This window comes from Caretta caretta, chromosome 3 (genome assembly GCF_965140235.1).
Source record: "Caretta caretta isolate rCarCar2 chromosome 3, rCarCar1.hap1, whole genome shotgun sequence".
NCBI lineage: Eukaryota > Metazoa > Chordata > Testudines > Cheloniidae > Caretta > Caretta caretta.
Genome location: NC_134208.1, coordinates 136786466 through 136802483, shown reverse-complemented (window position 1 = coordinate 136802483; position 16018 = coordinate 136786466). Strand labels below are relative to the sequence as shown.

General features: G+C 38.3%; 1 protein-coding gene across 19 annotated transcripts in view; it reads right to left on the bottom strand.

Moving 5' to 3' along the window:
- Positions 1–16018, bottom strand: part of RYR2 (ryanodine receptor 2) — a 719935-nt gene that overhangs the window by 450176 nt on the left and 253741 nt on the right. For all 19 annotated transcript variants that reach the window (XM_075126918.1, XM_075126917.1, XM_075126921.1 and 16 more), the window contains 4 exons: positions 12617–12631; positions 6438–6512; positions 5543–5621; positions 3580–3692 (listed from right to left, as the gene is read on the bottom strand). In XM_075126918.1, coding sequence (XP_074983019.1) covers positions 3580–3692; positions 5543–5621; positions 6438–6512; positions 12617–12631 — 282 coding nt within the window. The remainder of the gene's footprint in view (positions 1–3579; positions 3693–5542; positions 5622–6437; positions 6513–12616; positions 12632–16018) is intronic.

The following is a 16018-nucleotide window of genomic DNA, read 5'->3' as shown; positions in this document are numbered from 1 at the left end:
GGCTGCACTTCAAACCCCACCTGTAACAACTTTGGTTATTCCCTTGCACTCTCTGATTGCAGGCTCTGATTGCATAATGGTTCTTGTATTCAAGACCCTTTTATGGCATAAATAAAGATTTAGAGTGAGTACCTTTCCTATTTCACGAGCAGCTGTTCCTTTGTCCTGGGAGGGTGACAGAGGTCAGCTGCACTGTATTAGAAAATCTTCCAAATCAAGATACATAATTTTTTGAAAGGAACCTCTCCCTGCCCCCAATCAGTCAGCAATGCGGAAACATTTTCAGGAAGAAGCTTCCATTACTAAAGAGATCAAAGTATTAGTTTCCTGTATTTTAAGTCATTGTTATCTTGGATGTGAAAGAGAAGCAAATCTCAAGACTTCTTAGATTTGCATAATACAGTTGCAGACCCGCATTATACTCAGTACAGTAACTATGTGTCTCTTATGATGTAGAAATTATTACACTGTATTGAACATCTCTGCACTGAAATAACTGCAGTTTTCAAGTTTTTAAATTAACTTTCTGTACTTTTCTAACACATTACTCAGCCTGAGCATCACTGACCTCATTGCTACTAATTCTCATTTTATCTTCATCATTCCTCTTGTACTTCATTTTCATATCTATGGAGTTTGTTCTGAGGGATGTTTAAAAGACTAACAATTCATTGTTATCCAGATCCTTATTAACTTGAAATACACAAAGTGTTAATTGAATGTTAAAAGATTGGCATATTTGAAAGCTAGCAGTGGTGAGCTCTGCTATCAACCACACATATTTGGCACACATCAGTGAAGCAGCGGTTTTTAAAAATACACATGAGATGGTGGTACATCCTGGCAACATTTAGACATGTTTACAGAACTCTGTTGCCCCAACAGGGAATACAGACTGGTTATGGGTCCAATCTAATGGCCAGCAACATTTATAAGAGAACATCATTTTGATCTACACTGACTGGGTTGGGCAGAGTCATACCGTCCCTGAAAGGAAGTGGTCACAGCCCAGTGCAGATACTATAACAACACTTTGCTTTTATGGAATGTTTTTAATCAGTACGTCAAATCACTTTAAAAGAGATGCGACCCGTGCCTGCCGATAGTGGGGGGAGGTGGTGGCGCGGAGTGAGGGCAGCAGCTTCAGCAGTGTTACTGAGCATGATCAGTACAAGCCAAGCTGCAAATCTGCAGGGAGAGAAGGAGGACTTGTGGCACCTTAGAGACTAACCAATTTATTTGAGCATGAGCTTCCGTGAGCTACAGCTCACTTCATCGGATGCATACCGTGGAAACTGCAGCAGACTTTATATACACACAGAGACCATGAAACAATACCTCCTCCCACCCCACTGTCCTGCTGGTAATAGCTTATCTAAAGTGATCATCAAGTTGGGCCATTTCCAGCACAAATCCAGGTTCTCTCACCCCCTCACCCCCCTCCCAAAAACCACACACACAAACTCACTCTCCTGCTGGTAATAGCTCATCCAAAGTGACCACTCTCCCTACAATGTGCATGATAATCAAGGTGGGCCATGTCCAGCACAAATCCAGGTTTTCTCACACACCCCCCCCCCCACCCCCATACACACACAAACTCACTCTCCTGCTGGTAATAGCTCATCCAAAGTGACCACTCTCCCTACAATGTGCATGGTAATCAAGGTGGGCCATGTCCAGCTATTACCAGCAGGAGAGTGAGTTTGTGTGTGTATGGGCGGGGGGCGTGAGAAAACCTGGATTTGTGCAGGAAATGGCCCATCTTGATTATCATGCACATTGTGTAGAGAGTTGTCACTTTGGATGGGCTATTACCAGCAGGAGAGTGAGTTTGTGTGTGGCGGGGTGGAGGGTGGGAAAACCTTTGTGCTGGAAATGGCCCAACTTGATGATCACTTTAGATAAGCTATTACCAGCAGGACAGTGGGGTGGGAGGAGGTATTGTTTCATGATCTCTGTGTGTATATAAAGTCTGCTGCAGTTTCCATGGTATGCATCCGATGAAGTGAGCTGTAGCTCACGAAAGCTCATGCTCAAATAAATTGGTTAGTCTCTAAGGTGCCACAAGTACTCCTTTTCTTTTTGCGAATACAGACTAACACGGCTGTTACTCTGAAACCTGCAGGGAGAGAGTGACCCTGCCCCGCCACCACATGCATTCCCTGGTCAGAGCAGGAAAGAGACTTGTGTCTAGGTGTCACAACACCTCAGCAAAAAAAAAAAAATGCAGAACTAGAACTCAGGTCTCTTGATTTACAGCCCATTGCTCCACCTACTGGACCATAATGCCTCCCTAACAATGCAGTAGTTCTTCCTTGGATTTGGGACAAGACTGTTCAGCCGAGAAAGTGTGTCACATACTTTATTACTGCTGGTAAAGTTATTAATTCTCCACACTCACTTTTTACACTGCAAACAGAAAGCAGTCTTTGGCAAAAGAGATCTGGCATTGACCACCCTCTTATATGGAAGATTATGCTCACTTCTGACGTAGTAGATAGTAAGCAATCTATATGCATTGCTTTCCATCCCTTCCACCTACCCCCAACAAATAGCCAAGATGGCAGAATTACAACACAATAATTCTCTTGTATTTTAGGATGTAGTGTGCTCTCTTTCTGCCCTATACTACGCAAGATGGGATGATACAGCCAAAAAGATTTACACAGAACACCAATAAATGGGTGTGATGAAAAAAAATTACTCTAAATTATCTTGTTTACCAAAATATATATATGGCCAAGTAGGTTGTAATAGCCCCAAAGAGGTTACTTATAGACTATAGGTAAAAACACACTTTTTTGCTTATGTATTTTTTTAAAATCTACACTTTTCTCAGTCTTAATCATATCTTATTTAAATCATAGATGGACTATATCTTGATATATTTCCAACTTTTTCTTTAAAATACAATTAACAATGAATTTCACAAATTACAAATGGTACTTGTGATACAAACAAACTAAAAAAGCACTGAAATTCAAGGCCTGAGAAAGAAAAGAGGAGTTAGATTACTATTGTAATGATGTAAGATTATTCCCTTCACAATTAGATGAGTTTAGACTCATTATCTGTTTTTAAATGATTATTGATTCATTGACCAGTTTGTTTTACAACCTTAACCTTATGCAGGTAGATTTTTTTTTAATTCTGATATACAGTTTTATTTCATATATGAAAAGGCTGTTAATCTCAGATCTAGTATACAATTCCACAGTTATGTTAGGATCTTCTATAGTATGAATCCATAATTACTATTTCATTTTCATACAATTAGTAAATTTATGCAAGAACCAGTAATATCAATATCATTATCCTATATACCAATGTCACTACTTCCAGACCTATGAAATTTTGGTTTATGTAATGATATCCGTGTTAGCTCTTATGCTCAAGCAATATTAACAGCTATTTATATCTTATCAAACACTGAGATTGTATTATTTAATCTATACTTTAGAGAAAAAATTGCAAATCAAACTGCAGAGCACTAGCTTTATTAATTTCCTTGTCATTTTCTGGAACATCATTTCTATAAGACAAGCACAATCTACATATTCTTACTGTAGCACTTACTAAGTATCTTTCGGAAGATATACTAACTAAGATGAGGTCATCTCCAACACGCACTTTTTCTCCCTCTGATCGCTGTTTGGAGGCAGGATGTATGGTCCACCAGCAGGCTTCACCTTTGTTGTCATGGGTTAATGAAAGAGACATTAGAAAGGAAATGCTTGGGATTATTCTTATTTCTTCAGTTTTATTTGGATTTTTTAAAAATTCCTTATTAATGTCCATATGTACTTTAATACCTTGTATATAGTTAACACTTTGTTTGACATACCTTCCAGAAATATGATTCATGACAGTATATTCATCAGCTAAATCACTAGGGGTAGTCAATCTCTCTGATTTTAGTTATCATCTGTAAAATATAGGCAATATTTCCTTTCCCCCATCCTAGGAGACTGAGTTATAGAGATATTAAAACCTGTTATATTTGAACGTATTTCTTAACCTAAATACAAGTTCAAAGGGTTTATTTTTAATGATTCAAAAGGTCTGAGCCCTGATGTCCTGACCTCGCTTTTACTCACTTGGGCAACACCCCCCCATCCACCTTTCCCACCCCCACCCCCAGGCTTGAGAGTCCAAGCTTCAACCCAAGTCTCAATATCAAAGCACCGTCTACACAGCTAGTTATAGAGCACTAGCCCCACTAGCACAAGTCTGTGGACCCAGGCTCAGAGGCTCACTCCCAGATGCAGTGCTGGCCTACCCAAAGTCGATGGGTTTTGACTGGCTAAGGACAGAACAAGCTGTCCTTGAGTTATCGCTCCTGCATTACCCATAAAAAAAAATCAGTTATGGCTCAGAGGCTTATATCCTTCCCTAGCAGAGATGGGAATATTGAAGAGGATACGTGCTCAGCCAACAGAGTGTAGGAACAACTCACATGTGTTGGAATAACGGTCTGGTAATCATAGAATCATAGAATCATAGAATATCAGGGTTGGAAGGGACCCCAGAAGGTCATCTAGTCCAACCCCCTGCTCAAAGCAGGACCAATTCCCAGTTAAATCATCTGTAATGATCTGTGATGACAAGATAGGACTAAATTCTAAACTCTTTAGAAAATGCAAACCAGTCTTCTTTCACTAAGAGAGTTTCCTGGTCACTATGTCACAAGGTTTTGAGTAAGGATGGGGAAAAAGAAATTCTCCTCTGAGAACGAGGGCATAGATATTGAGGGGAAATCCACCAATGAGGACACAAAAGAGATTATCAAAAATTAACCTGCTAATTTAACAATGTTTACTTTTACTACGACTATAGTCAATTCTTTGTTCTAACTCCACTAGAAGGCACTGTACATGTAGCTTTCACTCATAACAAGAGTATTTGTTAATTTGTTTGCAAATTAGTTTCCATAATGAAGCCCGTTTTCAGCTTTTGGAAAAAAATTGTTCCTTTTCAAATATATATTATAAAATCTTACTAATTAAACAATTTTGTAGCCCTGTGAGCCTTGTAGGAAATTGTCTCCAGTCAACAGCAGCAGCAAAGGAGAAAACTCATCTGTACCCCTCACCTAACTTTAGTAAGCAGAGGTGATTTCTCTCTCTCCCTCTTTAATATTAAAAAAAAAAAGAAAAAAAGAAAAAGAAAGAAAGAATCAAGGAAAAGCCAAACCACCTACATTACTGCAACATTAATGATGTAGAATTAAAATAAAAAAATGCACAAGGATTTTACCGCAACAATAACTTGGGCATGTGCCATATCCTTAATATCCTATGGCATGCATTTTATAGCCTAAAAAGACACATTAAACTACATATTCAGTATGAAAAAAATGGAATATAAAATATTGCATATGTGGAATATGGCCATGGTAACGTTGTAAGAATCTTAACTTCTGCACCTTTAACTTTGTAATCACACCTTTTTAAAGTAGTTTGCATTTATATCAATTTAATCTAATGATCAAACAAAAGGAATCCTCAGTGGCATGGGGTTCCTTAAGAGATAATTTCACCTGTTGTGTCTTCTTGCAATCCCACATCAAATGCCAATTTATCCATCGAAGACCGTGAGGTGGAGAGGCAGCAGAGATACTACCGGAAAAAAATAACATGTATCAGTAGTTTTTCTCGTGCCTGATTCTTATTCTGTTACAAGCCATCAGCCAGCTATTACAGAACTTTATATCACTTCTTGAACAATCCTAACCACTCTATTTTAAAGCACCAGGATTTTAACTGCCTGTTAATGAGAACAGCACTTGAGCTAAGATTAATGTTCTGAAATAATGTCATCAGTCTTCGTCTATGTCAGCTTTTCAGTGAAAAACAGGGAGAGCAATGCTGGCAAGAACAGAATGATTAGATTTCCACTGGAGTCTAATTTCTAAGATTTTGATGGGTCTTTTAGGAAGCTTTGAACTTGGAAGCTCCAGAAAGGGATTGAAAATGGCAAGATTTGTGTCTGAAATATATGCAAGGTTCTGTCTCCTTGTCCATTCAATCTCTGGCCTGTGTTCAAATTGTCAACCAGATGGCAGTTGTGGCAATACTGTAGGTTATGTAATGTGAACTATCGCATTGGGAAAGGAAATGAGAAGTCATGAACCCATTTAACATAGGTCAACAGACAGGGATCAGATATTAATTATTTTGGTCTGTATCAACATGGGCTGGATTTCAAAAGAGAACCTACAATTGAAAGACTCTTTCTCCTAAAGACCAGTCTCCTAAACCATTTTGTCTCCATATGTTCAGTGGGAGAAACACTTCTCTCGTGTGAATAATTCACAGGATAATTTTAAATGGCAATAGATTGAGTGTTATCACTTGTAGCTACCATATACTGACAGAAAATAGATACCAACACTGGCATCAACATCTACACATCAAGGTAAAATTCATACATACCATGCCACTGTAGGAATGGCGCAGCAATATTGCATGTCCATAGAGAAGCGTTCGATGACCACCACCTTGTGCAGTCTGTACAGATAAAGAAAAGTGGTTGATGGGCAGGTTAGATTAAAATTAGACCCTTTTACCAAACATAATTGGTTTCCAGGTAACATTTCCTTTTATTTCCATTCAACACCCTCAAACCACAAAGGTATCTGCCCCCTGCTAGTTAAATTAATTTTTTGATACAGATGAAGTTCGATGATTTGACAGTAGTTAATATTGCCAATGTGTTCTCTTTAGCTGTGTAATCCAGTCACGAAACCTTTGCTGCTTCTTACCATAGTGAAATTTTAATCAGAATATATTACTTCAGTTGGAGACTTTTCAGAAAAGACTTGGACAAGTGATTCCTGAATTAAACTGTCATTTCATATCACATGTTCTTATCTGACTGATATGGGCAAATTATGGATTTTGCATCCAGCCATAAAACTCAGTACAGATGTTCTTTGTAGAGGTCTTCGGGGAGATAAAAATCTTTCCCCTTAGGCTGAAAATGGAAGTGAAGCCACTCTTCAGGCCTCAGGAGTGATGTAACTTTGATGTGTGTTGTGTTACCTTCCATATGGGAATGGCCAGTGCATCTGTGTAGCCACAGATCAACAGGTCCTCTCAAGCCCCCTCCAGCCCAGATTCCTGAAATATTGTCCCCCATTTCCCAAGCACTATAATCACACTTCTTCAACTGCATTCAGGGATGTCCAAATTCGCAGATGTTTGCCTCCCGGTGTCCAAGTGATATCAGACAGCTTGCATTGTCTGACAGGACATTAAAGCCAAAATGCTCAAAATTGCCCAATTTTTCATGCCCATCCTGAGAAACCACTTGTTGAAAGTCAACAGGATCTGTGAAGGGTCAGAACGTTCAGAAATCAGGCCCAAGGCATTTCAAGTTGGACATCCAAAACTGGGAATGATACTCTTGAAAATGCCAACATGAGTGCACATTGTCTTGATGAAAATGAAACTAGCCAAGTAATAAAATCAATGTTAACACAAAGACACTGCAGGTAAGCAATTTTTTACAACACTGAGATGTTTTGTTTTATATATAATCAGAATACTCACTGCCTGCCAACAAAAACTAATAATTTTTGTTACAGCACGAGTCACTTTTTAATAGAGTGGACTTCATTACAGTGCACATTTATTTTCACAGCTTCCTGTACATTACGTATCATCCACATGTAAATATGTTTTAAGTCTATAGCTACAATGGTTTTATATAAAGATGTAACCAATGTTAGACTTTGATGTAAGAGTACTCCCATTTGAAAGCCCAAGTTTTTATTTTCTCATCCACAGCATTTCCAATTTCTCTTCCATCAAGGTGGAGTGAGCTCTTAATTGACTGGAGCTTCAGATTAAAAAAAGTGTACTGTACCCAGCTAAAAAATGAATTGGCAGCAACAAGACGCCATTATCTCACTGGCAGTTTGATAGCAATGCTGAAGCTCAATCTCACTGAATTGCCATGGTGACAACTCTCAATTTTTCCTCAAATAACAGTTTTGCTTCTCCTAAGTTTTACCTACCACAATCAAACATTCTATCATGAAGGCAGACAGTTTGTAAGGACAAACAACTCAAAAGTAATAATTTTAGTGTTTTTAAGGACGATCCATGGATCATGGCATGTACTTAATATCAAGTTTTTGGCTTTTGTCAGAGTATCCTTTATTTTCAATAAAATAAACTGGGCATATATAGAGGTACATTTGTAAAAATTCATGGAAGATTCTCACTCAGTAACGTGTTGTTTGGGACATCAAAGACTGTGAATTCTTATTACAATAAACCCCAAGTCATGGTTTCTCTCACAAACACAAAGTCTTAATTATTATATATAAAAACCTAGCTGGAGACACTAATTGTCCAAAGCCACATGATGATTGGATGGTTGGTACTTTAAGGATGTCACACCTGTGTTTTTTCTACTCCATAGCCTTGCCTATATATAGAAGTTGCACTGATATAAATTCCATCACTTCAGTGAAATCAATACAGATATTTTGGTGGAAAGCATTCCCACAGTTAGGCTTACACCAGTGCATGCTGCAACACCTGTGTCCCACATAGCAGCACACTGAACCGATGTAAGTCTAGTGTAGTATAGAATGGTGTTCTTATTCCACGGACCCCTGAACTGCCTGCAGGCTCACTGCTAGATGGGAAGTTTCACACCATAGTGCACAATACAACTGGCATCTAAGGGAATTGAAGGAGTAGAGATCAAACACACATAACCTCTTCCATTGTATCCTAGAAGGCATCTGTTGTCTGCCCCAGTCCAAACTCTTCACTGCGCATGTGGATGACGGACAGAGGAATGCAGTTCTCATAGAATCATAGAATAACAGGGTTAGAAGGGACCCCAGGAGGTCATCTAGTCCTGCTCAAAGCAGGACCAATCCCCAATTAAATCATCCCAGCCAGGGCTTACCTCTGTAGGTAACCCATTCCAGTGCTTCACCACCCTCTTAGTGAAAAAGTTTTTCCTAATATCCAACCTAAACCTCCCCCACTGCAACTTGAGACCATTACTCCTTGTTCTGTCATCTGCTACCACTGAGAACAGTCTAGATCCATCCTCTTTGGAACCCCCTTTCAGGTAGTTCAAAGCAGCTATCAAATCCCCCCTCATTCTTCTCTTCTGCAGACAAAATAGGCCCAGTTCCCTCAGCCTCTCCTCATAAGCCATGTGCTCCAGCCCCCTAATCATTTTTGTTGCCCTCCACTGGACTCTTTCCAATTTTTCCACATCCTTCTTGTAGTGTGGGGCCCAAAACTGGACACAATACTCCAGATGAGGCCTCACCAATGCTGAATAGAGGGGAATGATCACGTCCCTCAATCTGCAGGCAATGCTTCTACTTATACATCCAAAAATGTTGTTAGCCTTCTTGGCAACAAGGGCACACTGTTGACTCATAGCCAGCTTCTCGTCCACTGTAACCCCTAGGTCCTTTTCCGCAGAACTGCTGCCTAGCCACTCGGTCCCTAGTCTGTAGCAGTGCATGGGATTCTTTCATCCTAAGTGTAGGACTCTGCACTTGTCCTTGTTGAACCTCATCAGATTTCTTTCGGCCCAATCCTCTAATTTGTCTAAGTCCCTCTGTATCCTATTCCTACCCTCAGGCGTATCTACTACTCCTCCCAGTTTCGTGTCATCTGTATCTCATATCCATTGTTAGATAGGAAAGCCAATCCTTTTATACTGGTGATGATTCCGAAGGCAGATAGATTTGCCAGAGGATAACCGGAGTATTGATGCCATTGAGGAGTTCCTGGTTCCACACAGGTCAATTCTTCATTGAGTGGTGTGGTGTTGGATAGGAATGGGAGGACTTCTTGCTCCGGTGTTACTACATCAGTGTAAGTACAAGACCATATTGCCACTACCTCAATTTAACTAGTGATGTAGAACTGTGCCAGTAAAAAACAAAAACAAAAACAAAAAGAGGAAGAACTATATGAAGTTAACTCATGGATCTACTGGTGGGAGACAGGCATGTGTAAATGTATGACTGCTCTTACCCAAATGAAGATATCAGTGCAATTTTCTATGTAGAATAAATCGTAGTAACTTCTGATACTCTTTGGAGCATGACCACAGAACTGTAATGCTTGAATAACTGAACAGAAGTCCTAATTGCATCTCCTTTAATATATAAAAATTTAAGCAGTTCCAGTCACCAAAGCCAGCAATTAACAACATCCCACAACTGCTGAATGTGTGAAAAGAAAGCAAGAGCTAAAGTGCATTGTAATGAAGAATTATTCACTAAAAAAACTCTGAGTTTTTAAGAACAAGTTAACAGCTTTTTTGCAGCTGCAAAAACTAATTTTATGATGGGTACCTCATGAGAAGGGAATTATGGTAAATGGTAAGTGCAATGATTGGAATTGTAAGGAAAAATTGTTGTGAAGCTCTAACAGGAGTTAAAGTTGATTAAAATAATAATCAACTGTTCCATATTAGAACCTTCTAAAATATGGGCCCCATGATCTACACGAAATATGGAAAAAAACAAAAATGCTACCGATGTTTGGCTGACCACTGTATAACACGTAAACTTTTATTTTCAGTAAGAGCAGTTATTAAGTACAGAGAGAGTGGCAATACCTTCCTGTGATTTCTTCAGCAATGTCTTCTAAAGCAAAGACTACAAGATACAGTGGTAACTGTTCCAAATGTCGATTTTTTTTTAATGGCAACTACTCTAATGTTTTTAATCCAATGCTTGTAATCTTTAAAACAATATGTATTGATGTTGTATTAAAATGTAGTATTCCTCTCATAAAAACCTGAGGCACTGCATTATTTCCCAGAGCAAATTGGGCCCTCAAGGCTGCAGATAATTTATTACTATCATAGGCTTAAAATGCTAAAATGGGCTTAAAAACTGCCACATGACAAATACAGTAAATAGGGAATTATGCACAAGAACATTGTTGACTACTCTTTTTTTAATGTCAAGTTCTTGATACCTGTCAAGTGTTGATGCTGGGTAAAGCTAGTCATTCCACCAAATAGATATGATTTTATTGTAGGAATTGTAGTTGTAGTTGCCTTTAATTCCTTTTTCTCCATACAGAGAGGTGAATGGAGGACACTTTAATGCTGTAAGAGCTACTGCAATGACAACATTACACAATTCTTGTAAATCCAAGTTTGGTGGGATCTTGCTCTTTAACCTTCAGGTCACTGATTTGCCCAGTTTTACTCCATTCAGACTCAGAACGTTTAGCTCATTAGCAAAATAATACAAATAGAGACTATAAAAGTACTATTTCATGTTACAGAGAGAATGGGGGCTATTAATAAAAACAACAAACACAAAAAAAATATTCATGGGGGGAAGCTTTCCATGCTTAGCTTATCTATGCTCCACCTATAGATTTAGAGAATCAGTCTAAAAGGAGGAGATTTTCAAAGGCACTAATGGCAGTTCTGGTTCTACAGTGACAATTTGGATGGTGATAATGGGGCAAGCAAGAGGTGTACCATGAGAAAGGATCAGTAAGTATACAGATACAGGGTGGAGACATTATTCCAGCCCATAGGCTAGAGCAGCAGATACAGGAATGGAAGGTTGCGTGCTGTAATCCCAAACCCAGGTTGTGGGTTTACAACATATTGAATTATTCTACCTTTATTCAGTTTAAAAGAATTTCACTTCTTTCAGAGAATATAAACCAATAAATACATTGGTAGTCAGATACATTGGAGAGAGAGATTACTATTTAGAGGAAAGGGCAGAAAATAGACAAACACCACATTTTGGATAAATCACTGAATAAAAACTAAACCTTTCAGGGTTCGTGTGAACTTTTCAAAACCTTTTGAAATTTACCTAGCACTTCCTTATGCCATAAGTAAAAGAGTTTCCAGAATTAGGGCACCCATATCCAGGAATGTGTTTATTCAGATGACTTGGGGGTGGAGATGCCATTGCCATAGAAGAGCTCAGCCATCCCAGCTGACGTATTAAACCATCATGGCAGCATTCCAGATACAGCAGAAGCAGAATGCGTTGCACCTGTTTTCAATATGTTCCATTATTTTTTTTACTGGGACATTTACCTGTTTATTGCCACAAGATGTATTATTATGTGCCAAACCCTGTATGACACCAATCCCATTGACTGCGTAACAACTAATTGGAAATCGCAGAAATTGGCCAACCATAAAAAGAGGTGATTCAAAGAAAGAATAGAGACAACAAATATATAAAAGCTATTAAATATGTATCAAATGTTATCTTTTCAAAATCATTAAAATACAGTTTAGCAAAGGTTGGGAAAGTTTTTCACCTCTTTAGACAATTGCTTTAAATATTTTAAAACAGTTCTTAAGAAAAAGTTTATCTGCCACTGTTAAAGTTATGCCTTCAAATATTATTGATCTACACAGTCCTGAGTGCCTGCCTCCGCCCATCCATGATCATAAAAAAAGCCTTAAACTAAGTTAGTGTGGTTTCTAAATCCAAAGCTTTCAGAAGTCCAAGAAGTAAAAATCCGGTGAAAGTTTGATATTTACTTTAAAAAATAAGAGATAAATAATTAATTAAATGAAATAGTCAAAAGTCATACAAAGTACAATACTAATTTTTTAGCTTGCTTACCTTCATCATAAATTTCTGCAGAGCCATGGGGCCAGGGGAAAAAAAGAGAAAACATAAAATGAATATTTGCTCTCAGTCACTTAAAAATGTGTTGTGTTTTCCTTAAAATAGTCAACAAGATGCACTGAAGTAAAATCATATTTAAAAGCAGAATTTACCACAACAATTACTATACAATTACAGTATATGCTAGAAAGCACATCTGCTCAAAACAATTCTTCATAAATTCTGTACAATAATTTCCTCAATTTTAGTCTCATATTAAAGCATACATCAGACTAAATAGTTTTTATTGTGTAAATTAAAATGGAGTGCAGTGAACACAGGGGTCACAGTTGAAATATTTTAATAATGTGCTCTGCAAATGCCTTCTAACTTCACTGCAGGTTTCCACATTCAAAATGCAGTGATCCAGACAGCAACACAACTGATAGCAGTGACTATGTTATAAATAGCATGTACATAGCAAACTAAGAAAACATAATTGCTACTGCTATTTCTTGCATATTAACTCTAAAGAATAACTCCAAATGCCATATGCACTATGATGCCAAAGAATTATGGAAATGCATAATATAGTTTTCAAATAACTCATATATGAATTAAGTTGGCGGAAGAATTCTTCTAGTTCTACATAGTTAGAATACGTGGTAACTACTTATGCTAAACTATTGTTCCATCTTGTACTTAGCTGTGATACTCTGAGTCATTTTTCCAGACCCGAAGAAGAGCTCTGTGTAGCTTGACAGCTTGTCTCTGTCACCAACAGAATTTGGTCCAATAAAAGATTATCTCACCCCACTTGTCTCTCTAGTAACCTGGGACCAACATGGCTACACCATCACCCAGTAAGAGGTAAAACTAGTTCAAATTATTCCTCCCAGTGTGCTTTACCTAGCTTTGTCAACATTTAATTTCATCTGCCATCATGTTGCCCTTTCCTACTAAGTCCCTCAAGAACCTCAGTTCTCTGCTTGTCACTCACCTACGTAACTGTTATCCACAAATGTTGTGCTATCCTTGCTCAGACCCTTTTTTAGGTAATTAACAAATATATTAAACGTCAGTCCAAGTACAGAACCTTGTTTTCTGTCCCTTAGCCAGTTTCCAACTATTTACAGTACCTTTATTTCTTATCCCAGGACTCCTTAGAGATTCCTTAAAAGACTCTTGAGAATGCCTTTATCAAAGGTTGGTTGTTATGGTCTTTTTTCTTTCTCTCTTTTTTTTTTTAAAGCCCAAATTAAATTTACCACTTGGTTCACCTTTGTTGACATGATCAAGGAATTCTAGCAGATTATAGAGACAATTTTTCTTGATAGAAGCTGTACTCTTTTGTCTCTATCATATCATGTTTGTCTGGGTATTGTATAACTCTAGTTATTGTTTCAGCCAGTTTGCATGGTACTGAAGTAAGGTTTATTAGTTTATAATCCCTAGGATCACTTCTGTGCCTTTTCTAAAGACAGCCCCACTGGCCACACACACTACTACACGCCATGTGCACCAGAAATAACCAGAGGGAGGATAGCCCTCAAGAGCTTTCCCCCAATCAGTAGTACTGGAGGGGCAACTCTGCATGGCAGGCACCTATCTGCACACAGTGCCTGCTTGTAAGGGGCACAGCTGTACAGTGCAAGCCTTAGGGGGAACCTCCGGACACACCCCACAAATTGGTACCACTACTTATTGAACAGAACTAGAGCATTCTAGATACATCTGCCACTACCTGGTGAGAGAAGGTTCTTTTAAAAAAAAAAAAAAAGTGTCTTCAAACTACATCTCCTATCTCTCATTCACTGCAAAAGGAGAATGCTGACTTTCAACAGGATTAACACACAGCTGAAAAAAAATCTGCCATTCAGAGAGGGAAGCGTGCAACGTATAACAGTTCCACAGCTATCGCAACATCTCCCTACACTGAGACACAGAGCTCCCACGCTACTGAAATATCAGCAGATGGCTTTGATGGACTCCCAGGAATGTGGCGGGTGGGGGGGGGGCATACGTTGGAGGCACTACTCCGTGTATTCTGAGCTCAGGGGCGGGAAGCTAGAAGTGGGGACACTCTTCTGCTCCATTATATTTGTCCCTCTCCATGCCTCACAGTGGAGGCAAACACAGGGCTCTTGGCTAGGAAAAATAATCCTGAATTTATCTTTGGAAATTAACTACACAGAGTTATACTATGAGATATCTTAATGCCATCCTAAACAAGGACTTCAATACTGACCTTGAGAGATATTGCTTAAAGACAGGATTATATTGAAGTTTTAAAAAATACATAATATAGATTTATAAAGGCATGAAGTCTAACAGGGGAACAGATATTAAAACAATGAGTAAAATAACATCACCCATAACTAAAAAGCAAAACGAAAGAAGAGAATTAACAGTAGGGAAAAGTTTTTTCTAAGTTACATGCAACTCCACTGGCCTGTCAGTGAAGTTGCAATAGTGCAATTGAGATCATAGTTTGCCCAAACATGTTTAGTCACATACACCTATGAAAAATGACTATATGTTTCCAAGTCCATTACAATAACAAACAGTACATACAAAATCAATTTTAAGGATGCCACAACAATAAGCTCTATATTACAGGCATTAAAGGTCTGAGAAGTTATTGATTTTCATTTTAGTAGGGTTACCAGAAACAACTGTGAAAAAACGGGACAGGGGTGGGGAGTAACAGGCGCCTATATAAGAAAAAGTCCCCAAAAATGGAACTGTCCCTTTAAAAATGGGACATCTGGTCACCCTGCATTTTAGCCATTAAGGCACAAAATAATATTTTATTACATTCTGAAATTTCAGGATGCATTGTAGGTTCTCCTAATATTTAGAGGCATGGACCAGAAGACAGATTCAGTTCTGATGATACTTTGAGTTCTGAGATATTTCTACAATGAGAATTAAAGACTTTAGGTGAAAACCCAGCCCCACTGAAGTCAATGGGAGTTTACCATTGACTTCAATGAAGCCAGTATTTTCCCCCTAGATTCATCATTAGAGTTCATCACGAGGTGTTATACTTTAGAACACACTCAACTGGTATTTCATCTAGTAACCAGTTTACTAAGAAGATGGCTATAGTTGTGACTGTAATTTATAATACAGTCTATTGGTCTATAAAAAAACAGATCATTGTTCAAATGCCTCCCTCTATCCAATGGTGCTACACAATTCTTTTTTTATTCATCTTTACATTGAGACCGACTCATAAGGCATTGAACTGTAGTTCTCAATACAAATTAAAATATTTTGAACATTTAACACGTTTTGTTTTTTCTCTGAAGTTTTGCACATATGGATTTCCATAGATGTGCTGCTTGGTAGAAGAAGAATGTTTTTCCAGATACAATATCATACCAAGGTCCTGACCACTCGAAAGAGATGAAG